A 27746-nucleotide genomic window follows, 5' to 3' on the forward strand; every position below is an offset into this window, starting at 1 on the left:
CGAGACTTCCTGATTCATGGACATGTCTGTGGAATAATCTGATCGCTGCTTTAAGACTTCAACATTGTAAAAATCGTTATGTTTTTAAATATATATATTTTAAAATAGCATTCAAAATAGGCATTCAAATAATTTAATCATTATTTTCATGTTTTTGAGTTTCATGAAAATCTTTCCTTTGAAGTAGACTATTAATATTTGACAAACACCTGTGTTGCCGTGGTTTTAACCAAGCAATGCATCTGAATATTAAGCTCACTGGGAGAGTGCCATGAGTGGATGTTAACAATTCACAGCAGAAGGACGTCACAGATACCTTTATTCCCCTTTACATGAAGCAGTCACTGATTGAGAAAGCTGTCCCAGAGTGCAAGAGGTTACCATGTCCTTAACAGAAATATCTGTCAAGCAGTGCTCATTTAAAAATAACTCCAGGTAACAGGCTGAAGTGTTTCTTTTGTGCTGTATGAATTTCATTACGGTTCCCTTTGGATTAGAATTGGATGGGCTGCGAACGACTAGATCAACAACCAGTGGAAAGGGTGGGTGGCTCAGCATCGCTCAGCTCTGCGAAGGAGCTAATTTACTGCACCGCTCCACTTTGTACTGCTTTGCTGATGAGTTTTCAGCTGCAGTCCTCTTACTCCAGGCTTCAGTTTGCCCCCGTGTAGGTTTGGGAAGTGTGCAAAACTAAACGGTGAGATCTGACTTTTTGTGTAGTGTTGTGTATATAGTGGTTCAACAATTTTAACTGAACACTTCACAGAATGTCTCTTGTGTCTTATCGGCTCACATAAACTTTATCTTTAAAAATCTTTATTCGGTTACGTTTGGGTCTGTGAATTAATTTCAATGTAACATTCAGAGTGACAGTACTGGTGTCGTGTTTGATTCCCACAAACCTTTGATACTCTAAACTTCTACAAATATGTTTTCTGTTGCAATCGATAGTTCCTCAGCAGGGGATGTTAAAACCTTAAACATTCACAAATACAGTGCTGGGACAGGCCTCCCTCCGAGACCCCATGACTAGTATATACGGTGATGTTTTTCACAATATGGTGTATTGGAGGGTTTTTATGATGAGGGCCTATAGCATCTGAAAGCTAATAGCTGTGAGTTTAGCACAGTGGTTTTAGCAGAATAGTGTTGAGAATGTGTTGTTACCCTTACCTCAGCACCACGGACCACCTCTGGGAATAACTGGAATGGCAAGTGTGGAAGAGACTGTTAACAGTTCAGAGATGGCACTAGACACTGAGAACAGCACAGCATTCCTCTGGCTATCTAGCTATGATTACAGCAATCATTAAAGTTGAAGGTGGGCTTTACCCTGTTCGATATTTTGTGAACAGCTGGCTTTTTGTTTTGTAACAGCTGCTGAGAAGAAGCATCCCCATTACATGATGCTGCCGCTACCATACTAGCAAGAAAAGAACAATGCAATGTTGTTACTCTAAAAGAACCACAAAATAAACCTGCTGTCCTGATCAAATACATATAAATGTTTTTGATGGCTGTAAAGCATCATAAGCTTTGACTCTCCGTTTCAAATGTGTAACCCAAGTTTGCTTTTTGTTTCCCCCAGCGCTGTGATTCTGGATGGCAAGATTTACGCCACGGGGGGAATCGTGAGCAGTGAAGGCCCCGCGCTGGGAAATATGGAGACCTTTGACCCCTGTACCAACATCTGGACACTCGTACAAAACATGCCATGCCCTCTCTTCAGACACGGCTGCGTAGTTATTAAGAAATACATCCAGAGCGGTTGACACGGCAGGACGTGACTCTCACAGTGGCCGGCTGTAGCAGTGCTGACATCGAAACCGTAAATGAACACATTTCTCTTTTTGAATACTTGTCTACATTGAGTGTAGACATTCATCCTCACCATTTGGTGAAACCGGGCACCAAGCCCTGACTGTAACATAGTGTAACTTATTAAACCTACAGGTGTGTCACTAGATGTTGTAGTGGCACTCGTTGCTATGTTAGGTTGCTGGTTTGATTCAAACGTGGTAGGTTTCTTGCTGGTTTCTCTTCAAGTAGTTTATTTTGCTCATTAACAGGGAGATTTGTACTTCTATGCCTCCGGCTGATTTGTCTATAAGGTAGAAGTTAGCAAGATAATAATATTAACAGGTCATTCTCGATTTTTTTGTTCTCAACTGTAAATTAGTAGTATTGTATTGTATTTCCCAACAAGACAGATACTTTAATTATCCTCTTTTCTCTACGATGAAACAGAAAACAAAAAAAAAAGGTTCTTCATAGGAAAGTTCCTAGGTTTTAATGCTAACCGAAGATCAGTGTTCCACTTGCTTTTACCACACAGGAGTGCATGTCCGGTGGTGTGTTTCCAGGATACCTCTGTCAAAAGCATTCCTTTCCTGGTGATGTCATAGTCGTGGCCCCGCACAGAGCCGGGGAGAGTGCTGTTCGGTCCAGTGACTTTCACAGGCAAAACTAGTTTCGAGAAGGATTGTGAAGATAGTTCTTTAAAGAGAGTCCTTGCTACAGACACTGGAAATGCACTATGGGAGACTGGAGCAACACCTCTGGCCTCTGCCAAAGCACAACGAGGAAGGCAGAGGCTCTGAATGAACTCTTTATTTGACAGGATTTTTTTTAACTCTCTTATTTCTTCCAAGCCTGCAAGCTAACAGGGGTGGGAGGGGATTCTGTACATTAGGGGAGGTTTCTGAAAAGATGTTTATTTTAAGATTTCAAAGTGATGATGTATAAATGTTTTTAGAAAATGGATAGATTACAAAAAAAATATGAATCTGTACCAAACAAGAAAAAAAAAAAAAAACATCAATAATAATAATGATAATAATAATGATAATTTGTATGCATTTCTCTCCACACACACCAAACTGGAAGCAATGCGTTATGTTTGGCACAATGCTGTCAACCTTTTCCTGTTCAGCAGGGATATGTCAATGGAGCACCTGTAGTTTCAGACAAAATGGTTAACAGGCGAGTGGAGCTGGGTGTGAGAATTCCCCAGCCTAGTACCACACACAGTCCTGCGCCGTCCTGCGGACCCCACACCTGAAACAGCACAACCTGGATTCAAACCAGCAAGCAGCATGCTGCAGGACTCGACCTCAACGCTGGGCAGAGACTTGTACCATATAAGCCTCTGTGAGAGCCTGGAGGAACTCAGCATCGGCTCCCTGATGCCAGAACAAATCCTACTGACACAGTGGGTGATCCTTTAAAGGTGCCACACAATCCTAGGGTATTTTGACTAAGTTTACAGATAATTAATTCCAAAATATGCAAACCATTATTTTGTGTTACATGGCTTGTATTTTAATAATCATTATAATAACAATAAATACAAGGTAAATAAATAAAAACAAATGTGTGGCTTGTATGTTTTCAGTCCATTTTCAGAGGATTTTTAAACCCTGCAGTAACTGGGGGCACTGGGAGAGTGTTTTTGTATCCATGACTGGATGGCATCTTGTGCTCTTCAAGACACAACAAAGTGACTACTGAAATGACCTTAAAATTAATTAGATGGCTACAAAAGAGGAGAGTTCTGCAATGATTAGGAATTACTGTCAATGTCATGCGAAATATAGAAATGCTATACTAAATATCATACATAGAATAGCAGCAAAACGTTTCACCATTTAGAGATGCATCAGTTAAATGAACGTATACATGGGTAGAGCTAAAACATAGTGTTCTTATAGTGTATGTAATTAAACAGCATTTTAAGATGTTTTATAGTAGCTAACTAATAAATGTCATGTTATAATACGTTATAAAGTATTATTACATTTATTGTAATGTATTATTGCAAGAAATAACATGCTTATATTTTTATAATTTGTAATAATATATAACAATTAATAACATAATTTATAACATTATAACATTGATTATATTGTTAATAGTTGTTTATAATGAAAACCTAAACTAAAGTGTTACCCACAACTTTGTAATTGTGCACAAATGGCCTCTTTTCATGATGTCATGGGTGTGAACGCACTTTCCAGATATATCGGTTTGTAGCTCTAAGAAAGACTCCAATACAGGACTTCCTATTCCAGTCCAGGATTTTGACACAACTGCCCAATTAAAGATCTCACTGATTAACGATTCATGTTGTTATAATTAAGGAGCTGGTTGTACCAACAGTGGGTGTCCACAGGAATGGAGTTGGGAGTCTGAAGGTGTTTGATGAATCCAGATATAATTTACAGACCAACAGCTGCTCTTCAGTTGTCATGTATCTGAGCTGCCACCCCCATCCAGGAGAGCCACAGTATCTCCTGTTTTTCGAGTGTGTTTCCACTGTTAATCATGTAAGAGAATCAATGATTTGTCTCAGTCATTGCAATGTGTTGAAGACCTTGGATGATTTAGAGAGACCTATAAAACAGAAAAGTGCTGACGATCACGGCAATACTGAACCTGTACTGTGACTGGCGTGCGCTCCCGGAGAGAGTGTCCTTCAATTTGCAATTCCCTAAAAGGCCTGTGTTTAGCGATTCTTAATTTAGTACATGCGAGTATCAATGAATGACATGCAAATTACACAAAAAGGTGGTTGTAGTATTGTGTGGCACCCTTAAAGACAGGGAAAATAATATGGTCTGTAACATTACTCAATACGTTAGTTTCCTTCTGTAGTCCTAAAGCAGTGGTGTCCAGCCCTGCTCCCGAGAGCCTCTATCCAGTATGTTTTGGAGGTCACCCTTCTATCACCAGTTTTTAAACACCTCAAAGTATTTAATTGGAAACAATGAAGCAGGTTTGAAATTCAGTCCTTTAGAAACCACTGGTGCATTCATCTGAATACCTTCAGATTTCAAGAATTCCCTTGGGTGAGATGCTTAATTGATTAATAACTCCCATGTTGCCCAGTATTGAGAAATTGGTGATTTAGGTGACCTACAAGATTAAGTAGATTGGGGCTCTCCAGGGCCAGGCTTGGGGAGTACTGTCCTTAAGCTTTAAATGACAAATCATATTTCCCACACCCCAATTACAACTCCATAGTCAGTAGGTAAAGTCTACAGTTAGCTCTCTTGCCATTGGTGCAACCAGAGTTTTAACAGGGACACACAATCTTGATGTGAATGAATATGGAACGCATATCACTAGTGGGTAAGAGTCTTACTAACTACTTCAAGTTAGTACTTAATTCGGCTCTAATTGAAATGAAACCAATTCACACACAGAAATGGTAACATCTGCTGCAGAGGTTATGGCTTCAGAGCAGAAGAGCAGTTGCTGGTGTCTTTTCACGTCTCGGGCATCGTTTGTGTACAGGAGTTGTTTCTTTCTGCAGTCAGCTTGATTTCTGTCTGGTTTGGGTAGTGCAGTCTCTTGCCACAACACCGACACAGACTCCTCTCAGTCTTGTAAAACTCTTTTGGACACTTCCTTAAAACTGCACCTCTTGCCGAGGCAGGAAGAGAATTGATGCAAACTGCCGACCAGCTGGAGAATCCCTGGCACTGAAACCTAACGAGAATCATGGGGAATTGTGCGACACCAGTGACACTGAATCGACCTCCTCACAGAGGTCAGAGCTTTGTACCAAGATGGCTTGCATTTCCATTTGTTAAAATATCCTCATGCACCCAGTATAGAGCAGTCTTGCATATGCGATTAACTTTTTTTTTTTTTTTTTTTAAATGAAAGATAAATTAAAAAATATAATTTGAATATAATTTGCAGGTCCTGTCCATGCCCAGCCAGTATTGTGCTGGAGGGGCATGTTAAATGTAGCAGCAATTTGACTACATGACCTCATCTCTTATACAGATCATTTCCAGTAGATCTGGATTTGAATGTACAATATTGGTCAGTCATTTAGATTAAACTCAGTTTGCCAAAAGGTTTAGGTAACCACTGCAATATCTTGCACATCAGCTACTAATTTTAGAAGTAAAAAAACAAACACACAATACAATTTTCACCTTTATTCAAGTATTTCACAGCAGTTCGCAGAAATTACAGTAAATGTTCAGAATTTTTAAAATAACATACTAAAAGTAACAAATTCAGAAAAATGCACAAAATTATGGATGTTAAATACAATTTGGGATCAACTTGGAAAAAAAAAAACTCAAACAAATGAAACCTTCCTGTTAGATAAACCTTTTTTTTTCTTTTTCTTTTTTATACAAATACCAGCAAATAAGTCGGTAAGTGATGGGGAAGGAGAAAAAAAAATCAGGAGTACAATGTGATGAAGCAAATAATGTCCATCTGACTTTCAATACTAGGTAAGTTAGAATAACAAATAAAAGAATGGGGAAGACAAAAATATATATATATATACAATTACATACACTGGCATCTGGAAAGAAACAAACGCACTTATGAGCATTGTGATGGAGATCTGTCAGTTGAAGAGAACTCTTACCAAGTGCCCAGCAGCTGATGTCTGACACTTCATTCAAAGGGAACTGTCTTGCCACAAAACCATGGAAGAAAATACTCAGCAAAAGGACAGCTGAGGAACATGTTGAACGATCAAAGATTTATTTAAGGCAAACACCTCTTTTATTGGTCAGAGAGATGAATCCAGGCCACCAAAATGTAGCAAATTGGCTGCATCAAGACCCCTTGATTTCCAAGCACTAGGTCATCTTTCTCTCAAGAACGGTCTACGGTCTGCAGTTGTCCTTTTAGCACCAGAATCGGGACGTCAAAGCAAAGGCTAGAAAAGGAAAATGTATCCTTCGAAGGTGCGAGTTTTCAATTCAGAGTATCGATTTAAGGCCTCTCCTTTTATAGAGCTTATAACCCTAAGACCTATAAACATTTTTTGAGTGCCGACTTCAAGGACTCTTTGCCCTTAAAACGATTAAACGCGTGGGGCAACATCTTATGGCCCAAAGCAGGAATGGTACAATCACACCAACAAAGTTATTTAAAAAAAAAAAAACTATGGTATAACTAGAAATATGGTTTCTGGGCAGGTTCCAAAGATAAGATGAGTTGACCGTTATACTGTGGCAATAGGAACTAGTGTGGGGCGCCTCTGTGCCACAGGGCTCAAAACAGTGGTCTATTTCAGCAGCATTTCAGAGTTGCACCATAGAAAATGATTAGACAAGTTCCTCGATCATATTTAAATGAAAGTCATACAGCCCGTTTTATCGAGACACCACTCAGTGTGCCGCAGTCATTTACCACAAGCACTGAAAACCAACGACAAAAAAATTAAATGACAATGGAATAAATATATTGTAAAGATTATTAATGCAGCAAGAACCTGAGACCAGTACAAACCCCTTTTTTTCCAGAAACTTGCTACAAATGTTGCTACATTGCATTCAGCACCAATCTCCTTTGTAACAATTTCCCAAATTTTTATTTGTATTTTTATATTTTAAGTACAAAAGGTTGTTTAAGTTCATGAATATTAGACTGTAAAAACACCTTTCCATAGTAATAATGTTAATAAATAATTAGAAAAGAAACAAAACACCACATTAAAATGCATGTCTGCCAACACCCAGGCTCATTTGAACAAAATGTAAAAATCAAAATGAAAAATACAGTGCAATAGCCTGTACGACAATAGTCTATTGCGATTAAAAGGGAGGACAATTTCAGGATTATTACTTTCCATTTTAAACATACAGTAAATTATATTCCATTAAATTAAAAACTTTTTTTTCAGTCTAGGCTCAAATACAAAAAGACAAAGAAGCACTTTGGATTACTGCAGTAGCAACAGGAATATAATGGTTTCGTAAATTATTTGATCCAGTACCTTAGCTTTCAATATGTAAACTGCAGACATTGTATTACAGTACTCAACAAATACTGTTGGTAGCCAGTAAACAGCTGGGGTTTTAACAACAATAACAAAAAAGCTGAGGTAGCTCTGTCTTCTTTCTGCAGTAGTCCAATAATAATTCCTCAAAACATTGTCTTGCATATCTTTGAAGGCTGCACCTGACACTGCGTGACGTGTGTAGTGAACTGAGATGGTGAAATGCCCTGGAAAATATCGTTCTGATATGCATTCAGAAAAAACTCATGACAGAATGCCAGGCTTGGAGGAAGAAAAAAAAAAAAAAACACAAGAACAAAACGACAATGAACAAAAACACAGTAATGCTCTCTATATCTCGACAAAATGAACACTGCCTAGGATGGCCGCCTTCTGCACAAATGGGGATATTATATGTATGTCAACATAGGTCTAGTAGTGTAAAAAAAATACCATCAATATAATATGTATGTGTATATAAACTACATCTCCAAAAAAAAAAAATCACCTTAATAAACAATTTTAAATTAATCCGGTTTAGAATTGATTTTCCCACTGTGAAGAGACAGGACTGAGCCCACAAGAGCGACAGTCAGAAGGGCGTTGGCACCGATTTCCCCTTTGCGATCGAGAAAGGATATCGCACGACCAGCAACCGCAGAAAGATTTTGAACTTCGGTCGAAGAGCTGAACAAACATTAGCTTTAGAAAAAAGGGCTTTATAATCCAGTTGATAGCAAAGGACTATACTTATAAAGGTGTTTGGTTTGTACCTTTTTTTACCAAGTTTAATACACATATCCCGCTGGAATGAAAACATGTTGGTGTTGATCAAATATACTTCCATTGACTATCATCATTTTTTTAAATAATTTATACTGTGATGAAGTGAATGTGTATTTACAGACTATTAAACCACAATGTATTTGTAATGTAATGTAATGATGCTAAACTTGGGATGTTAGTGCACAATTAGCTATACTCTCCACTTAATTGAAATGGTGTGTGTGTGTTTATGAGTACAAGTATGTGTGAGGAGCAGGGGTATTAATGGAGGGGAAAAAATAAAACCATACCAGCTGAAGATATTCAAAGGCTCTGATTATCTTTATCAATGCTCCAATTACGGACATATTTTCATGACTGCTTTTCGGAACTTTTTTTTTTTGACCGATTCATTTATGCATTCGATTTTCCTGTTAACCCAGCCGTCGACGTCGACTGGTAAATTGAGCCGCCTGACGTGTCTGGAATTGAAAACCTGTGGCGGTCGTGAGATGGCAGACACTGTGGAGCCGGACACAAAGCACCTTTATACATATAGCCCAGTGCGTTCAGTCAGTGCGCGTGACTCTGGATCGGATGTGATCTGACGGAGAAGGTACCCAACTCTCATCTGATTATTAGTACCTGTTTTCAGAGTTTTCTAGATTGATTGTTTGGGTTTTAATTAGAGGCGTTAATAAGGCACATGCTAGGCAGTGCAAACCACAGGAGACACTTTCTATCTTAGCATCCAGTTATCCCAGCTATGCTCTGTAACGAAACATACTATCTAGCACAGTTCCTATTTATCCGATTTTTTTTTTTTTCCTCTTTCTTTTTAAATACACAGTGGATATAAAACGGTGGTAAGAACTAAAAAGAAAGCTTTAGTTACTGTTTATATTAGCATGTCATGAACATGAAAGCAAACTGTAGCTCTTTTCCCATCCTCACCTCCATTTATGCTAATTTGAGATGAGCTTTAATAGGAATATTACACTGCACTTCTAATCTTTTCTTTTTGTCGATTTGTAGATCAGTTTTATTTTTTATTTTTCGTTTTTGTTTTAATGATCTTTCACAATTGAGCCTGGGCCTCAAAATCAAGCACAGTTTTTGTTTGTTTGTTTTTCCAGAAATAACAGATCCAGACAATCAATAATCAGGAAAGATCTTCTTGGGGAAGATGTCAGGATGTGTGGGAACTCGAGGGAAATTGAAAATCCCTCAACAGTCCACAGGAGAGAAGCCGAGGCTTTTTGGCAAAGGGCAGTGTGTCTGAGGGAGCTCAGAGGATACAGGAGGCCGGATAAACTCCACAGATTCAAATTGAAAGCAACAAAAGTAAGGGATGATTGATCAGCTGTTCCTGTCAATGGGTTGGAAAAGGCGATACAGTTTGCCTGAACAATACAGCGGCTGCTCCCAGTTTCCACGATTCCCCCACCCTCCTCGCTGCCACCCATGGCTCCACTCATCAATATTTCTCTCAGTGCTGGCCTAGTTGAGTCTAATGGTTTCACCAGAATTATTTAAGGAAACCAGGAGCAGCAAATGGAAATATGATAGCACCAGGATCATCAACAGCATTGGCATATGTATATATCATTGATGCAAAATAACCTTTACATGAGTCTGTGTTTGGTTCTGTAGGCTGGTTGTGTCCAGGTACCTGAGACAATAGCACCAAAGTCACCATTAAAAAGTGAGATTTGTGTTTTGTTTTTTCTTTTCTTTTTTCATTAAGACCAAGGCTCCAGACGACTCGGCCCTGAAGTAAAGAAATGGCTCAGAAGACTGTTCTCTCTTCAGTCTGTCGGGATCAACCTGCTCCTCTCTGCCCCGTCACAGGAATGTTTCAAATTTGTCAACTGTCCTCTCCATTTCCTAGAACAGGGAGAGAGAGGAGAAAATGAATTCAACAGATACGTTATATCAGTAGCCCAAGAGAGAACAGATTGAATAAAAGACGATACTTGTCAAAAACATCACATTTTACTACTGGCATTTACAGGTTTGTTGGAGCACATGACTCTATGGGCTTTTATCTCGCATCAGGTGACGACTCTGCAAAGGTCAGGTTTAACCTTTTATTGCTGTGGTTGTTGTCTCGGTACACCCCCAGCCCAAAAGGTCAATTTTAACCTTTTATTGTGGATGTATCCCCCCTCCCTACACTAAAGCCACTAAACTATTAAGAAAGATGTGCTGTGTATCTGTGAAACAGTAGGAATTGAGGAGAGAAATCATGTGGCTCTTTTGTTGAGGCAGGAACCAGTCAGTGTGACCTTCAATGCACAGCAGACAGCCGGCTGCGCCACCACCGGGCCCCACAAGACACTGAGCTCCCAGCCGCCGGGGGAAGAGTCCCCGATCGCGTCTTCATTATACTGTTGTATTATAAAAGTGAAAGTCTTCAGCCCGAAGGTGGAAACAGAAGAAAGCAGCCTTGCCTTTCATCAGCACTCAGCCCGTCAGTCAGGCCGCCTCCCCGGGCCGTTTCCGCTGTGCCATCCAAAGACAAATATATTCTCAACGTGGAAAGATAGCATACTTAGCTACTTATTCATGCTATATATATTGTTTTTTCCCTCTTTTTTTATTCATCATTACAGCCCCAGCCTTTTCAGAGGCTCAGTATTTGCAGCAGAGTAAATTCATCCTGCTCTCCAGACATATTCCAGAGGGGAGCTTTCACTGGCAAACAAGGGGGACTGGATTTCACAGGTCACAGGACCTTGACAATGCAGGGATAGGAACGGGCAGTCGGAGAACCGAATAAATCCGGTTCAAATGACATCACATTTCGTGGTTGTCACAGCATGTAATCCCACTGCACTTCACAGAAACTCCCCAGCTGAATCACTCGACAGCACTGCCACCTCTCAGACAGATCACAAAAGCACATCCTCCCCAGCCTCCCTGCACCCAGCGGCCGAGCACGGGACTGTGTGTGAACAGTGAAGAGTGATTAAGATTTCCCTAGGATTATGCTTTCTCACAGTAGCCTGCCTCCTAGAGTACTGCATTTCAAATCGTGGAGCAACAAAGTTTCCAAGGGGGATGAAAAAAAGTGGAAGTTTGCATAGAAATCAGACGCAGTCTCCGGTGCGTGAAAACTCTGTTTGAAGAAGGGAAAGTGGAAAAAAAAAAATGATGAGAGATCCTGCTTCGGTCCCGTATACTCAGCACTCCAAATGACTTTTTCTCTGGGCCTCGTTTGCAATCCTCTCCGAGCCCACAATTAGAGGCCTCCCAGTTTCGATTATTTCAGGCAGCACCAGAGCTCTGGCTGGCGAGGGAGTCTGGTCTAGACATCAAGATCAAATGAGTCTGAGTGCTAAGCGATGCTGACGGCTGGAAGAGGGTTTAAAATAGCCCCATTGCTCCCCCCTAGCCCTCTTTCCTTCTTTTGTATCGACTGAAAATCTTCCCACGAGAGGGAGTGGTCGTTGAGGGGGGGGTGGGGGGGTATTTTACCTGCACCTACCTTTAAAGCGCAGACTAAACCTAACAAAGAAACAATGCCTGCACTTAATACATGATATTCCTACACAACAGCAGCTATATAATACCAGACTAAAATATTCCTCCATTTCTGCTAACAAGCTTTTCTGTTCATGTTTCTAATGTTGCTGTGGTTCTCTTCCCTGCAGATAACGTTCCTTTTAGCAGGTAGCTACCCATCACAACCCTGTAACAGCTTCACTCGTTATGTATTATTATCCTGAAACAATTCAAAGCAGAAAACTATTTTATTTTTAAACTCCAGGCAACAGCCTCAGGGAAGGAAGGCAGCACTATTTGATTCATGGTTAAATAAAGCCATTAGGATCTGACTCTGATTCCAATGGCAATATGAATTAAAAGTTGACACAGGAGGGGAGTGCATTACTGTTAATAAGATAAATGACCAGAACTATCGACACACATTCACTCTGGCCCCAGAATCTATCTATCCATCTAATCTATCTAATATATATATATATATATATATATATATATATATATATATATATATATATACACATATACATATATATATATATATATATATATATATATATATATATATACATACACTCACCTAAAGGATTATTAGGAACACCATACTAATACTGTGTTTGACCCCCTTTCGCCTTCAGAACTGCCTTAATTCTACGTGGCATTGATTCAACAAGATGCTGAAAGCATTCTTTAGAAATGTTGGCCCATATTGATAGGATAGCATCTTGCAGGTGATGGAGATTTGTGGGATGCACATCCAGGGCACAAAGCTCCCGTTCCACCACATCCCAAAGATGCTCTATTGGGTTGAGATCTGGTGACTGTGGGGGCCAGTTTAGTACAGTGAACTCATTGTCATGTTCAAGAAACCAATTTGAAATTATTCGACCTTTGTGACATGGTGCATTATCCTGCTGGAAGTAGCCATCAGAGGATGGGTACATGGTGGTCATAAAGGGATGGACATGGTCAGAAACAATGCTCAGGTAGGCCGTGGCATTTAAACGATGCCCAATTGGCACTAAGGGGCCTAAAGTGTGCCAAGAAAACATCCCCCACACCATTACACCATCACCACCAGCCTGCACAGTGGTAACAAGGCATGATGGATCCATGTTCTCATTCTGTTTATGCCAAATTCTGACTCTACCATCTGAATGTCTCAACAGAAATCGAGACTCATCAGACCAGGCAACATTTTTCCAGTCTTCAACTGTCCAATTTTGGTGAGCTTGTGCAAATTGTAGCCTCTTTTTCCTATTTGTAGTGGAGATGAGTGGTACCCGGTGGGGTCTTCTGCTGTTGTAGCCCATCCGCCTCAAGGTTGTACGTGTTGTGGCTTCACAAATGCTTTGCTGCATACCTCGGTTGTAACGAGTGGTTATTTCAGTCAAAGTTGCTCTTCTATCAGCTTGAATCAGTCGGCCCATTCTCCTCTGACCTCTAGCATCAACAAGGCATTTTCGCCCACAGGACTGCCGCATACTGGATGTTTTTCCCTTTTCACACCATTCTTTGTAAACCCTAGAAATGGTTGTGCGTGAAAATCCCAGTAACTGAGCAGATTGTGAAATACTCAGACCGGCCCGTCTGGCACCAACAACCATGCCACGCTCAAAATTGCTTAAATCACCTTTCTTTCCCATTCAGACATTCAGTTTGGAGTTCAGGAGATTGTCTTGACCAGGACCACACCCCTAAATGCATTGAAGCAACTGCCATGTGATTGGTTGGTTAGATAATTGCATTCATGAGAAATAGAACAGGTGTTCCTAATAATCCTTTAGGTGAGTGTATATACACACACACACCCACCCCCCTTTGGAAACAAATTAAGAGACCACTGCAAAATTATCTGTTTCTCTGGTTTTACTATGTATAGGTATGTGTTTGGGTAAAATGAACATTTTTGTTTTATTCTATTAACTACTGACAACATTTCTCCCAAATTCCAAATAAAAATATGAATGGAATGGCAGCTGTTCCATTCATGTAGAGATGCTGATTTAAGAAAACATTGCAGTGGTCTCTTATTTTTTTCCAGAGCTGTATATATTGCTGAGACCAGTGCAAAAAGTAATAGCGGGTAATCTTATAAACTAATAAAGATACTACTAATAAATTAACATAATACAAAACAAATGTATATATAATACATGGGAAGAAGAAATAATAAACTGTGCAGGCGTAACAAGGAGAAGACAAGTGGAAACATCTTGGAGAGGCCTTCATCCAGCAGTGGATTGATATATGCTGATGTTGAGAGATATAGATAGGTAGGTAGGTATATAATATATATGGATAGATAGACAGATAGACATAGCTTAAAAAATTGACAAGGAAATATTTCCATTGATACTAGCTTAAGGGTCAAGGCCCTCTGTCTCCTTGGTTAATTAAATCAATCTTCTCCCACTGCCTTCAGAATCCAGCGAGTTGGCTCCCAGGGGCCCCTCACCTCTATAAGACGAGTTTTGTCGTAGTCTCGGCGGTGCAGGTAGATGCACTGACTCAGCAACGAGTACAGTCTCTCCAGCTGATCCACAGTGTAGTTTTCACTCCTCCTGATCAACTGCTCCAGGAGACCCTACAAGAACCAAGACAAAAACCATCACCAAATGTGATTAAATCTGCCCACCTGACAGAGGATTATACAAGTCCTTAAAACAATTAAGAATATGAAAGAGAAATCTCTTCAATGTCCTGCAGTGCTTTGATCATAAATCAACAATCACTGTTTATTTCACGTTCTAGGAGCACAAGCCTGCATGAAGTGAAGTTTCAGCTCACCCAAACAATATAAAGACACAATGATAAACTACAGGACTATCTTAATAGTACAAAGAGCTGCTATTCAGCAGGCCTGTCACACTCCTTTTCCAGCACCGAGAGACCAGCATGTGGCTGCTGTTCAATCACACAAGACAACAGAAATATTTTGCAGTGAATTGTTTTCTAACATTCAAAGGAAGAAGAAGCATGCCTTATGGAAGCATATTAAAACAGCCCAGACACACAGATCTTAACCTGCCAGTGAGAAAAGCACTGTCTAATGCATAGGCTATGAGGAAACTATATCGAGCTTTGAGGAAACGAGACCTTTGCAGCTTTCTACACAATTACTTACCTGAAGTGTTGCTAAATGTTTGATTTACACTGCTCTGCTCAGACATTTAAAGCCAATACATGAACACTGGCAGAGCCTTGATAATACTTCAACGAGAGAGAGAGAGAATACCAAAAAAAAAATATATATATATATATATATGACTGGTTTGTGATAAGGTACTGCGGTCTAGTATGTATAGCTGCTATTTCAAACTGTGAACCTTGTTCTGTTTCCATTGGTTTGACCAAATTCCCAAATGGAAAAAAGGCAAAAATTAAACAAAACAAAACACAAGGGTTGCCAAGTAAAGGCTCAAAACATGTCCAATCGCCTGGGTAAAAGTGTCTGCCTCCAGCGCAAACAGAAGTCCCCCATCGCTTACCAGAGGCCAACAGACAACACCTGTCACTGTTTGATGGTATTTGAGAAAAACATAACAACCGCTTTTAGGATTCACAGTGAAGTCCCCGCTTATGGCAGGGTTGGAGAATCTCAGCATCATGATGAGAATCGCTCAGCTCCCGTCTCCAAACCTGTCTATTTACTAAGACAAAAGAACAGCAATCTTCATCGCCGGCTCGGGTGTCACAAAGATTGATTTTATCCCCTAGAGGAAGACGCGGTCCTGCCGCCAGTGCTGAAACTCCGCCAAAATGAGATGCAAAATTTCAACTTTTCATTTTTTTTTTTTCCTCTTCACCCCTCATTAAATCATACTAGCTGACATTAAAAAATGAATAAAGTAGTTTTGTGCATGCTTCAAGGGCGTAAAACTATATACATATATTTTGGTGATATTTCCACTACGGCTGCGTCTCCCTGGACACACTTGAACACTGTAGTGGTAATGAAAGCTCCCTCTGGACAAATGCCAGGAACTGCATTTAAACAGACACCCTGAAAACAGAAATGAAGGAAAAAAAACGTCAAGAGCAGGATTTATGCCATGACGTATTTGAAACAGTGCAGATTCAGAAATACCAAATATATTTCAAAATTCTCTTTTTACTTGAATTCAGCTTTGATTCCCAAGGTCTCATCGCAGCCCTGTGGTGAGATGATAGCTTTCTCCGTGTGGAACTAAGCATCACTGTCAGCATGTAATTTGTTTACCCGTGGAGGATTTCCAATTTCACAAAGTTACAGGCTTCAAAGACTTAAAGGCCTCTGTTAGTGCTGTGTATCACCTGTTAAAAAGGTAGCCTTGTCTCTAAAAACACAACTGAAAAAACTTAACTGATTTACACTAACCCTTAACACTACTACGGAACAGTCCATAGAAGACTGTGCTTACATAATTTATATACACACCCCCACCTCAGACAGAAGGAATGGGAAAACTCACCCTACACATACACACACACACACACATAAAACAAAAGGGTACAGCACTTCCCCAATAAAATACAAAAAAAAGTATAAAGATTTCATTTAGCTGATGACATCTGCATTCATGTTAGAAATACATGAGATTAAGGAATGATAGTTATGAATAATAGCTACACAAGGAGCTATACAGCTTGCCTGGTCTATGTAACAATAATAGTAGGCAGAATTTACATCAAGATCATTTTGGGCTTTTTGCTGGGTGAAGCGCTTGTGAGTTGGTAAGTAACATTAACTGTATCCTCAGTGTAAATATAAACAGGAAGGGCAGCTGTAATGTGAAGTTAAAAGGGTTCAATCCCCATATCAGTGGCAGATGCACATTTCATTTTGAGAAAGCATTACATTGCGTGTTCAGAATAACCCCTTTACAAAGCGATACCCACAGAGGAGCTGGAAGCATGGTGTCTGCATGGGGAAATCTAACCTGCTCAGTGGACGGAATTGTACTACTGACCAGTACAAAGAAACACCTTCTGCATCCATCTCAAATTATAATAAAGAGAAGACAGTGAAAGGATGGCAATCTCCCCTGTGTGAAGCGCGTCCGTAATTTTCCGTCATGGGACGCCATCCTCGCAATATGTGGACTCCAGTTTAAAAAGAGCCACCACTGCGAGTTCACATTGAATCATCTTACAAAAGCTCCACTTTACTGGAAGCAGGTTATCTGTGTGCTTCCCACTGTTCTGTGAAAAACACTTGGATGACGCCTACTTATTTTCCTGCAGGACTATTGTTTAAACAACTGCTTACCATTTACACATCTTTCCTGTTCACCAAGCCCCAATTCATAAGAGAAAAGTGTAGGGCAACCTGACAGCTATGAAATAAATTAATGCATTGTGCCAATCAAAAACAGATGGGGGATTTGAGTCTTTTTCCCCCAAGGATACAAAGAAAACCAAGACATGCACAGCATGCAAGTCATTCAGCTAAAGATGCTTTAAAAATATATTCAGAGAAGATGAGGAACATTTTCTCTCTCAATTACTATAAATGCAATATGGCCTGTCTCAATCCTTTATCAAATGAAAACTCAAATGTTGTACAAAAGTCCTATTAACCGAAACAGCTGCTCTTCAGTTGTCTCTAGAAACATATTACATAATTGCAACAGCTGAGCTACAATTCCAACAGGCAGAAAGGAAAGATTTTATATATATATATATATATATATATATATATAAATAACACTTTGTGCAATATAAAAGTGACAATTAAACACACGCTGAAATGTAAAATGACAATTTCACCAAATCTTCTTCATTAATCAAATAATAGAATGCCTGACTTCCTAAGGATCTAGACATTGCCATTTACATTACCACATGGAAAAGACAAGTTTTCTTCTCCTTAAAGCATAATCAAAAAAGTATTTGTTTAAGATAAAAAATGAAGACGGCCCTCAGGGGATAGTTCTAACCAGATAGGTAAGGAGGAAGACGCACTAGATTTAAAGTGTCAGCTTTCACACCAATAAAAGGTAATTAATAAGGAAAGAGGCCCCCAATAAAAAAAATGGTGGTTCAATTTAAAATTAGAGAACTAATTCTGAACAGAACATTTGATATACGTTCAATTCGTGAGGTGACACTTACTGACTGAATACCCTGAAAACCACCTGGAAAATGAAAAAAGTGTTGCACAGCATGAATGCTAAAAACTGTGGAGGAGAGGGGGGAGGGACAAAAATAAAAAGGCAGCTCAGGAAGCCGATTTTACCGGCTATGATAAGGACTGAAATCAGACTCGAATCATTTAAACAGCTGTGATGCATTTGTTTCACATTTCCATGCTGGAGAAAATGAAAGGGCAAAGCGGTCTACCTGCACTCAGGCCTTGGCACCGCGCCACTCTCCCCCCACACAGCAGCTCTGCTGAACCGGCTCCGCTGTGCTGCCCACACCAACCCCTCCAGCCCTGCAGCCCCCACTCATTGCTGCTGAGCACAGCCAAAGCACACATCTGTGTGTTGCCTCTGTGTCATAAACGCCAATTTCCAAAAATAAAGCAATAAATACATCAACAGAAAACCTGCTACACCAAGGCAAGGCACGGTATTAACGGCAAGGGCAAAGAATGAAATTCTACAGGGAAAGCACTGCAGCACATGTGTATTGTAATGTTGACCAATCAAGGATTTCTTAAAGACTAGAGGGGATCAACAACACAAAAATCCAATTAAGAATAGCAACACTTTAAAAACAAACAAACTACCCTTCTATGCCTCTCCATCTTTATTAGGTATTCCAGTCCCTCATGGGTTTAGACGTCTTCTGACCTTTCTCCCCTCTGAAGATACTGTTCTGTACAATCTGTAGCCTTTTCTGAAGCATATAACCTTATTGCAAACCCTGATGTCATGCTGGCGAGATGGAATGGCTCTCTTCTACAGACTCAAATAGGGCTCCAATTCACCAACAAGAACAAGACTATTACATTGTCCTACTGGTTTCTTTTCATGTGACAATATAACAACATATAGATTTAATTTGAAACATTTAAGAATACTTACACTCTGAACAATATTAAGGTCAGTTATACCATGCCATCACAGAAGAACACTTGAAACAAAGGTAAATGCCATTCATATGAAATATCCCAAGATGGAACCATGTAATCATTTTCTGTAGACAAAGGGTTCCTTTCCACTAGGATACCTTAGGGGCCAACAACTGATACCCAAATACAAATTCTACAAACAGTGATTTGGGATTTTGCAAACTGTTTTGAAAGGGCAAAAATAACAATGGGATATAGAGAGCCTGTCGTTTTATGAATAAATAACTGTATAAATATTCCAAGATATGTGTACTTTCACATTTAGCAAATAAGTACCTCCTTGTGTGCACACTGGGTATGATTTTCCAGCAGCACTCATTTTATTGTGCTGCTTCTCTGAAGTCAGTGTGAAGGCTGCTGTAAATGACAGCAGTTTGGGCAGGGAAGCATCTATCAGTCTGGGACAGTGAGGCACCGGGGCCGTCTATGAGCCCCGAGGCCACCGCATGGAGATAATGGTGTGATATTAGGTGTCTCGGCAAGATGATAAGGTACAGATCAGTATGGGGCTTCATGCTTTGAAAAATGATTTTACACCAATTATGTTCATGTCTTTACTGCAGTCATGTCAGTGGCCTCTGCATTTCACAGTAGTGGGAATCCAATTTACACTTGAATATGAGGTGAAACTCGGCATATCTAACTGACTAATGTCCACCAAGCGAGGGGACTTTTAAACTGCATTTTTCAATCAACACAACATTCCATGATGTAAGGGCTTGCACAGCTTTTCTCAAATGGTGTATATGTACAGTTCAATACATAGGCCTACACACTTTAATTCTGAGAGTATATATAGTGAGGACGTAGCAATATCATTCCCAATTCATGTTCAATGCATTTTGCTTCATGCCCAAAGATGTAAGGAACTCTGTAACAGTCAACAAGTTTGCGCCTAGAACCTTGGCCTGAAGTGCGCCTCGGCCACACCCCAACAATGCATTCAATACTATACAGAAGGTCGAGAAAGGTACATAGAGACACAGACAGCACGGGTAGCCATTTCAATTTCGGGTAATGCATTATTTTTCCCCAAGGTTGTTAATTTTAATTGCTTCTATGCATGCATCTCTACAGGAAAAACAGCAACAGGGTACAGCTGTATGCTAAAAAATAATTATATAGACAGACAAAAACAAGAAAAAGATTTTAGAATTTAATTTATGGTTCACAGACTGCATATGCTGGTTACTGAAGTTGATGGGATTTTGTATTTTTGTTTCTCTCAGTGAAGCCTAAGCCTGATTATCATCGGATGTCACAAAGATGCATTAATTCAGCAATTTCCATGCATCTGTTCCAGTAGTTTTGAACCGAAGAATAATTACTCTTATCCAGGTAAAGTCCTTTCAAGAATTTGTTCTGTCCGTGAAGTGAGTGCCTCATCACCATTCTTCAATGCCCTGAAATCTGCCATAATGAACAATCACTATAAGACTATGGCCTGGATTAAATCGAAAGTTATACCTATCTGCCAGTTGCTAATTACAAACCCACTACTTGATAGCAGTTTTTTTTTTTTGGTTCTAGTACAGACGTTTTATACTCCTACTCAATGGAAATTTGTCTACAAGTCCTGGGTTGGTGCTTTACATTTGGCAGGAGGTTTAAAGTTTGGGTTTCAGCCAGGCACACACTTCTGTGTATTCTATGAATTTCTCCAACCATGCTGCAACTCTGAGAATTATTTTCAGAAGCAATTTAAAAGATTGCCTACGTCACAGGCAAATAGAAAGCTCACAGGCAATAAAATAAGAATCTCCCTTCTCCTTTTCCCTTGACCTTTTGTGACTGAACCAGCTCTCTGCCTGCAAATGCAAGGCCTGTGCAGAGTTGACAGGCTTGTCCCAAATGTTTTTTGCCTGTTGTACTATGGCACATACATTGTTATTCATTTTGGTTACAATCATTTTTTTATGATTTGAATTGTGTCAGTTGCATAGGACTGCACTGTAATTTCTTACTGCAGCCCATACCAGTTTGACTTCATACAGGAGTCCATATAAATAAACGGATCATCTCATCTCATTCACATTTTCTTTTGTTTTCTAAATGTCTGATTTTATTTTTCATATCAAAGAAAACAGAAAATGTTTTGATTGTTTGTCTTCCTGTTGTTCTGTGGCTAATTTTCCCCTGAAGTGAACTCTTTCCTTACTGAACCTCAAAAAAGATGAATGTTCTTTATCAGCTGCTAAGTGCCTTTGACTGTAGTACCAGTTGCTGTGAATGGATGATCTTCACAATGCAATGAATAGACTGGATTGTATTCTTCATTCTTCACTGTTAACGATATCATGAATATCAACTTTATGCACTGTTAAACAAATGGCATAGATGGCGTTCTTGTCATTTCACAACTTCTTAAGCTTATCATTCACAGGTCCTGCACAAAAGAGCAGTGAGAATGGCATTTGTCAAGGAAGAACACCATTAAGCTATTTCTAGTTTTACTCTACCTGAGCTGACCCAAAGAAAAATCCTTGAAGTTGAGTGCAAGATGATTTCTTCTAATGGATCTAGCGGGTAAGAAGCTGCTGGGAACAATAATGCAATCTTGCCAACAACCAAGTTCCTTCTTGCCCGAATTATCGTATTGAAATGGCTTTACCTCAATGAAAGGCTGGAAGCACTTGCTTTTGTTAAAGCGCGGGACGTAATATGCCTTCAGAAAATTCCATTACTATTCGAGTTCTTTTAAGCACAGGCCTAACTTAACTGAACAGTTTTCCATAATGACTTACTTTTGTACTTTGTTAAAAGCACAGAAAAGTTAAACTTATCTTTTTAAGAATGTTGCCCTTGTTTCTCATATTTTTCTCTCGACTTTCCTCAGCCAGAGTGGCAAGCCAAGATTGTTTTTGATTCATGAAGACAGGTTTTTATGTGTGTTGCTTTTGTTGCCTCACGTATACATGTATTTTTCTTACCGTTAATCGGTCATGGTCAACAACATGCGCAGGGGTTGGTTCTATTGAATCTTCAGTACAATTGTCCACATTTACAGCCTTGAACTCCTCAGAAGCATTTTTTCGGGACTTCTTAAGTTTGGGTGTACCTAAAATAAGAAATCAGAAAGAAAACAAACAAGATAGTAAGTGCTGGCCAGTATAAATAGGAAATAAAACACCTTCTACATAACACACACATAAGAAACGTTTAGTGGCACAATTCATATTGTAACAAATAGATACATAAATAAATAGATAAATAAAAATGATGCACTGCATTGCATTACAAGTTTAACTGAAACCATAATGTGATTCATTGTAAGTTGCCCGTAAGGTGGCATACCCTGACGGATCCAAGCTGACAGAAGAAAACCCCATCGCAGAGACTACTATTAGCTATAATTTATCTAAACCAATGTATATTGCACGGAAGAATCATCATCTACCACTCCGCTGTCTCGTTCAGCAGATCCTTTGCTTGGCAACAAGCTGTAATAAATCTAGCTGGAATGGAGCGCACAGGCCCGGGAGAGATGGCACTATGCTCTGAATTAATGGGCACATTTCAAAGCAGGGCAGCAACAGAGGGAAAGGAAATGAAAATTGAAGAAGTAGTCTAAGTAATGACACCTTCTCCATACTTTAAGCTGTAAAGAAAAATCCACATATATCCTTCCTTCAAATCAGCACAACTACCACTGCGTGTTCCCTGTGGAGAACCTGAAGATTTGATGATTTAAGTCCCTCGTGACAAGCTGCAGATTTGAGGCTAAAATGTACCTGGTCAATAATTATAAGTAATAACGAATGGTTATGGTGACCAAGGGATGTAGCATAGCAAATTTATATTTGTTAAAGAAGGGTACCCTAGAGCTGGCAAGGACCAGCGCTTCCCACCACTGCGCTACAGCCATGTGTTATAGAGGGGTCAATAAATAAATAAATCACAGGGCTCTAGTGAGTGGCAGGCAAGCTACCCTGCCCTGTCTGCATTACCTTCCCTCTCGTGCTCCGCCTCCTTGCCCTCAGACAGGGTGGTAGCGTCGTGTGGCTCGCTGCTCTCAGGAGGGCTCTGCAAGGACGGGCCCTCCTGGTGCTCCTCCAGTCTTTCTGACAGAGCAGTGTGCATTTTCTCTGCCTCTTGGGTCTCTACTGAGTGGGAGCTGTGGACCTCGGGGTCAGCGGGGGTGGTGGTCTGAGCTTCTGAGCTCTTCCGGCTGGCCTCGCTGTCTAGACTGTCCAAGGACTCGTCTCCGTTCATGCACTCCTGGCCCTTCAAGGGTGAGAGTTTGGGGACTGGCAGTTTCTCGCTGGCAGCTTCCTCCTCTTTGGGCCAGACGTGGGGCTTGGCTGTGCAGGGCACGGGGGGCTCGTTGGAGCTCTCCTCCTCGGTGGAGGCCAGGTGCCCATTCTGCTGGATGGCCTCCCCATTCTCTGCCGGGAGTTCCAACGCATCACAGGAGGACTCGTCGTGGGTGAGGGAGGCGTCGGCCACATCCTCTCCCACTACATCTTCGGGGGCATCGGGGCCGGCATCCAGATCACCGCAGTCTGCCGCCTCGCTGTCCTCCCCCCCAGCCTCACCACCTCCCTCCTCTCCCTCCTTCTTCAGGTAGCTCTTCTTCTTTCGAATGATGCCCCGGCCCCAGGACGGCCGCCTCCTCGCCTTGCGCTTGATGTGATCTGCAGTGGGGAAATCAAACGTTAGACTTCCATCTCGATAACTCCACTTGAGCAACTCTACTCTCTTCAATAATTCACTCCACTTCAGCCCTACCTTTTAAGTTTACTTTGTTAAGTTTTTTTCTTCACTGTATAAATATCTCTGAACTACGATTACCTCATTCGTAATGTATCCACATCGGTTCCCTTGCTTTGTTTAAGCAATCTCTGACAGTCACATTTCCTTACCTATGGACCGTAAAATGTAATTTGTTGGTCTGCTACAACTCCCCTGACTAGGAGGCAGTCAGTCGCACTGAGATACATAAAGAAGCAGATATCTGGGTAAGCTGACACTCAATGCAGGACGGAGTCATTCCGCCCCCCGCTCTGGAGATGTATAGTTTCAGAGTTTCTCACATCAGAGTAACCATAAGGAGAAAGAATCGAGAGATCGTTTTACTGATGTTTAACACTAATAAAGTACAGTTCCTGTGGGAACTTTTTGTGCAAACTTGTTTTTGTTTTGCCTTTTCTAGGACAATGATCATACCAACAATTGTTTTTAAAGGTGCAAAATGTAATTCTCTGAGTAGGTCTGTCAATGCCAACACCTGTTACAATATAATGAATTCCATAGCTCAGGGACTATTATTTTTCCTTATTATAAGAAAAATATTTTGTCTATTCTACATATTGCTTATTACACAACAAATGCAGGAGGGTGAATACTTCTGCCTTTTCAACTTAACAACATAAATAGAAACAATATCTCTGTTAAAGACGTACAAATAGTTTTCAAACCAATTTAAACCCAATCCAAATTGACAGCTTTTTAATTGAAAACAGTCACAAATGGTTGATCCCCAGTCTTTCCCATTATTGCTATTGCTTGATAAAGTACCTTGGAAATTAACATAAAGGCAATGCATTGTAGCCTGCAATTAACTTGGTTGTTTTACAGTGTAATTAAAAAATATGAACTAGCTCAGAAATAATTTGCATCCTAAGTCGAAGTAAATACACCTGCCCCTTTCAGACCTTCCCTAATCAAATGCTTGATGAATTCCCAAAGGATTAAACTACAGCCATATCTGTATCTGGAAAGACGCAATTTGCCATCTTTGTTCAAGGCTGTGTGGGGCAAACTCCAACTTCACACTGCCGACACTTATTCGTTTTAGTTTATTTCTACAAGAGGTAAAGAAAAAGAAAAGTAAACAGAACCCACAAGCCAGCCAGCAAATACACCAAAAGGGTGAGTGGAGCTAGGGAGACCTGAACAATTCGTCGCAGCAGATGGCTTGTGTGAAGCTCCTTCATTTAATTTGCAGTAATCACATTGCAGCAAGCTGGTGAAGAGGTCTAATGTAATGAAACTTTAGTAGGTCAATTCTTCATATTCTTTTTAAACCATTGCATCTGCACCTCCCCTATGGAGGGGGACAACCTGTCAGAATTCAATTTCGCGTTCTCCTGGAGGGCCAAACGGCTCCAGGAGATGTTGTGCCTCTGCGAAAAAGTGGTGTAGTCAGACCCCTGCGACATTGGCCAGGAATGCTTTTCCCAGCAGTACAAGGGCTGCCCAAATGGCTAAAAAGAGTTCAAAATTTCACTTGTTTAAATTAAAGGAATTGCAGAGTGTGGTCAGGGAGGATACACACTTCAAATCTTTCAAACAGACAGAAATGGCAGATTATATGTGACCCAGTAACAGACATGAGTCAGCTGGGTTAGACTGGGGTCTGGGTGCTCAGGTGCAGTACAGTATAGCTTCACATGTCACATGTCATAACACTAGCAGGGCCATTTCTGTTCCTTTATACCTTTTAAGAGTCCAGTACAATACTGTATTCAACACATCTACAGAATATGAATGTGGACGAACTGTAAGCTAGCAAATTTAGAAATGAATTACAACAATATAAAGGCAATTAGCAAAAAGAAAAGCTGGTTTGGAGGTTGTTCACTGGGGACCCACTGTGAGCTGTGGCCTCATTAAAACACGCTGGTGGCCTCATTTGAGAAAAACTGCCCTAATTTGTTTATTAGAAGGCAACATTTCAAAACCTTTAACTAAGTGGCATGATAATACATAGGAAATTGACAATATTTTGAACAAGGAAGGGCAGATACATTTGCAAAATAATATCATATAATGTGTTTTTTTGTTATTGGTTAGCAAATAATTAAAAAATATTGACCCAGAAAAAGCACACTGCACTAACGGTGTTCAGTGTAGCTTCTTCACAAGCTTACTGAGACTATACATTTCATTGTTCAGAGACCTCACTGTACCTAAACTCACAGTGAGGACAATGGAAAAGGTTCTGCAGAGAGACTTTATGGAACTTGTCCTGTAAATAAAATTGCTGCAGCCACATTTTCTGTTCTACTGTTCCCTTTGATCTCGATCACCCATTGATCCTCTCTGGAGTCTTATTTTGCACAATAGAAAGGTTGTGTTGCACACAATGTAATAAAATAAAATGTCCTCATTCAACTTCAGTTGTTAACCTGGAAGGTTCCTGACGAAATACAAATGCACCAAATCAATACATGCTGCCCAAATTGTAGTAGAGATTGTAGAGTCAATCAGAAACATTCTCATAGGAATTTCACATGATCATTGACTGTGGAAAATTATGTTTAATGACTAGAGACAACTTTTCTGCCAATCTGGCACCATTGCCAAAAACCTGTGCCTGACAAGAGTCTGACACCAAATCCGTATCCATGTGTGGCCCTGAAAATGGTTTGAATGATATGCATATCTGTATTCTTGTTAAAGTTCAGCGTGTTTTGCATTTTCTGTACATTACATTGCGCGCTGAGAACCATCCACATGAGAGAGAGAGAGAGAGAGAGAGAGAGAGAGAGAGAGAGAGAGAGAGAGAGAGAGGGAGACGGAGAAACCAGTTCAGGGAGGCGTGGGTAGTTGAGAGTACCAAAAAAAAAAAAAGTTTCAAAGCAAAAGCATCCAGTATTTCTAATTCACCTTCATATCCAATGTCATTTGCTATTTGTAAATCCTTTCATTTAATTGGTTTGTTACAGGTGCGATGTAATGAAGTAATAGCCATCAGACCTGAACAGGAGCAAGAGTGAAGGCCAGCAGGGAGACCAGAGGGGAACTCTCCGAAGCCCCAGCGGTTGCCGTTAATAAACAGTCAGTGACTCCTCACATCTGATTAAGGCAGTCAATAAGATGCGATGCAGTTTTATAACCCAGAGTGTAATGTCGAGCGATCAGTGTCCTTCACGCCTGGTTTGTTAATCGCCCAGTTTCTCTCGGCTAGAACAAGCAGATGTGATGTGTGAGAAAACCAAACTGTGGGACCAATCTAGCCAATCTATTATACATGAATCTGTCCTCGTCCTACCTTTGGAACTAGGGCAATTGTACAGCCTTTCAACAATGTGCCAAGTTTAGCAGGCACACTTTTACACACTGTCCGCGCAGCTCCTACGCCCTCCGTGGTCTTCTGAATTGGAAATCTCATTATTAAATGTCATCTTGCCATATCACGTATTTTTTCATAGCCATACATTTTCTTTAACCGATTATGTAACCCATCCACTGTGTTTATATATGTATGTGGGTGTGTGCATGTGTATATAGATACAGAAATTGAAATAAAGGAAACTGCACCAGTTAGAAGGAAAATAAAATTGAAAAAATAAAAATAAAAATGGTGAAGCACTTCAGTCAGGTAGCGGTCTGTTGTGAAGGAGATTGGCAGTGCCGAGATTCAGTTTCAGATAACAGGACTGAAACAACTTGAATTTAAGACTGTGTACTTGACATAGCAAATGCAATTACCATCACTTCCCAAACCCAAACCCCAACCTACAAATAAACACACACCCCAAACACACTCTCACGGAAAAAGCCCAAACCCCCACCAGACACACATTGAAGATTGTAAACAAGATTTAATCTTACCATCACTGGAAAAGGAAAGGGAACTATCTGCAACAATTAAGTGTTATGAAATGTTATTAATAAAGAGCTAACTCTTGAGGCATGGGAACTAAGTAC

General features: G+C 40.2%; 2 protein-coding genes across 3 annotated transcripts in view; one reads left to right on the plus strand and one right to left on the minus strand.

The window, feature by feature from the left end:
* Positions 1 to 3360, plus strand: part of klhl29 (kelch like family member 29) — a 202132-nt gene extending 198772 nt beyond the window's left edge. The window contains exon 14 of the mRNA XM_066704121.1: positions 1589 to 3360. Within this exon, the coding sequence (XP_066560218.1) occupies positions 1589 to 1772 (184 nt within the window). The 3' untranslated portion in view covers positions 1773 to 3360. The remainder of the gene's footprint in view (positions 1 to 1588) is intronic.
* Positions 3361 to 5936: 2576 nt separating this feature from the next.
* The window catches only part of atad2b (ATPase family AAA domain containing 2B), a 70621-nt gene continuing 48811 nt past the window's right edge, over positions 5937 to 27746 (minus strand). For both annotated transcript variants that reach the window (XM_066704139.1, XM_066704131.1), the window contains exons 25-28: positions 23039 to 23725; positions 22022 to 22149; positions 14490 to 14618; positions 5937 to 10411 (exon numbers count right to left, since the gene is read on the minus strand). In XM_066704139.1, coding sequence (XP_066560236.1) covers positions 10370 to 10411; positions 14490 to 14618; positions 22022 to 22149; positions 23039 to 23725 — 986 coding nt within the window. In that variant the 3' untranslated portion in view covers positions 5937 to 10369. The remainder of the gene's footprint in view (positions 10412 to 14489; positions 14619 to 22021; positions 22150 to 23038; positions 23726 to 27746) is intronic.

This window comes from Amia ocellicauda, chromosome 1, assembly GCF_036373705.1.
Source record: "Amia ocellicauda isolate fAmiCal2 chromosome 1, fAmiCal2.hap1, whole genome shotgun sequence".
Lineage (NCBI taxonomy): Eukaryota > Metazoa > Chordata > Actinopteri > Amiiformes > Amiidae > Amia > Amia ocellicauda.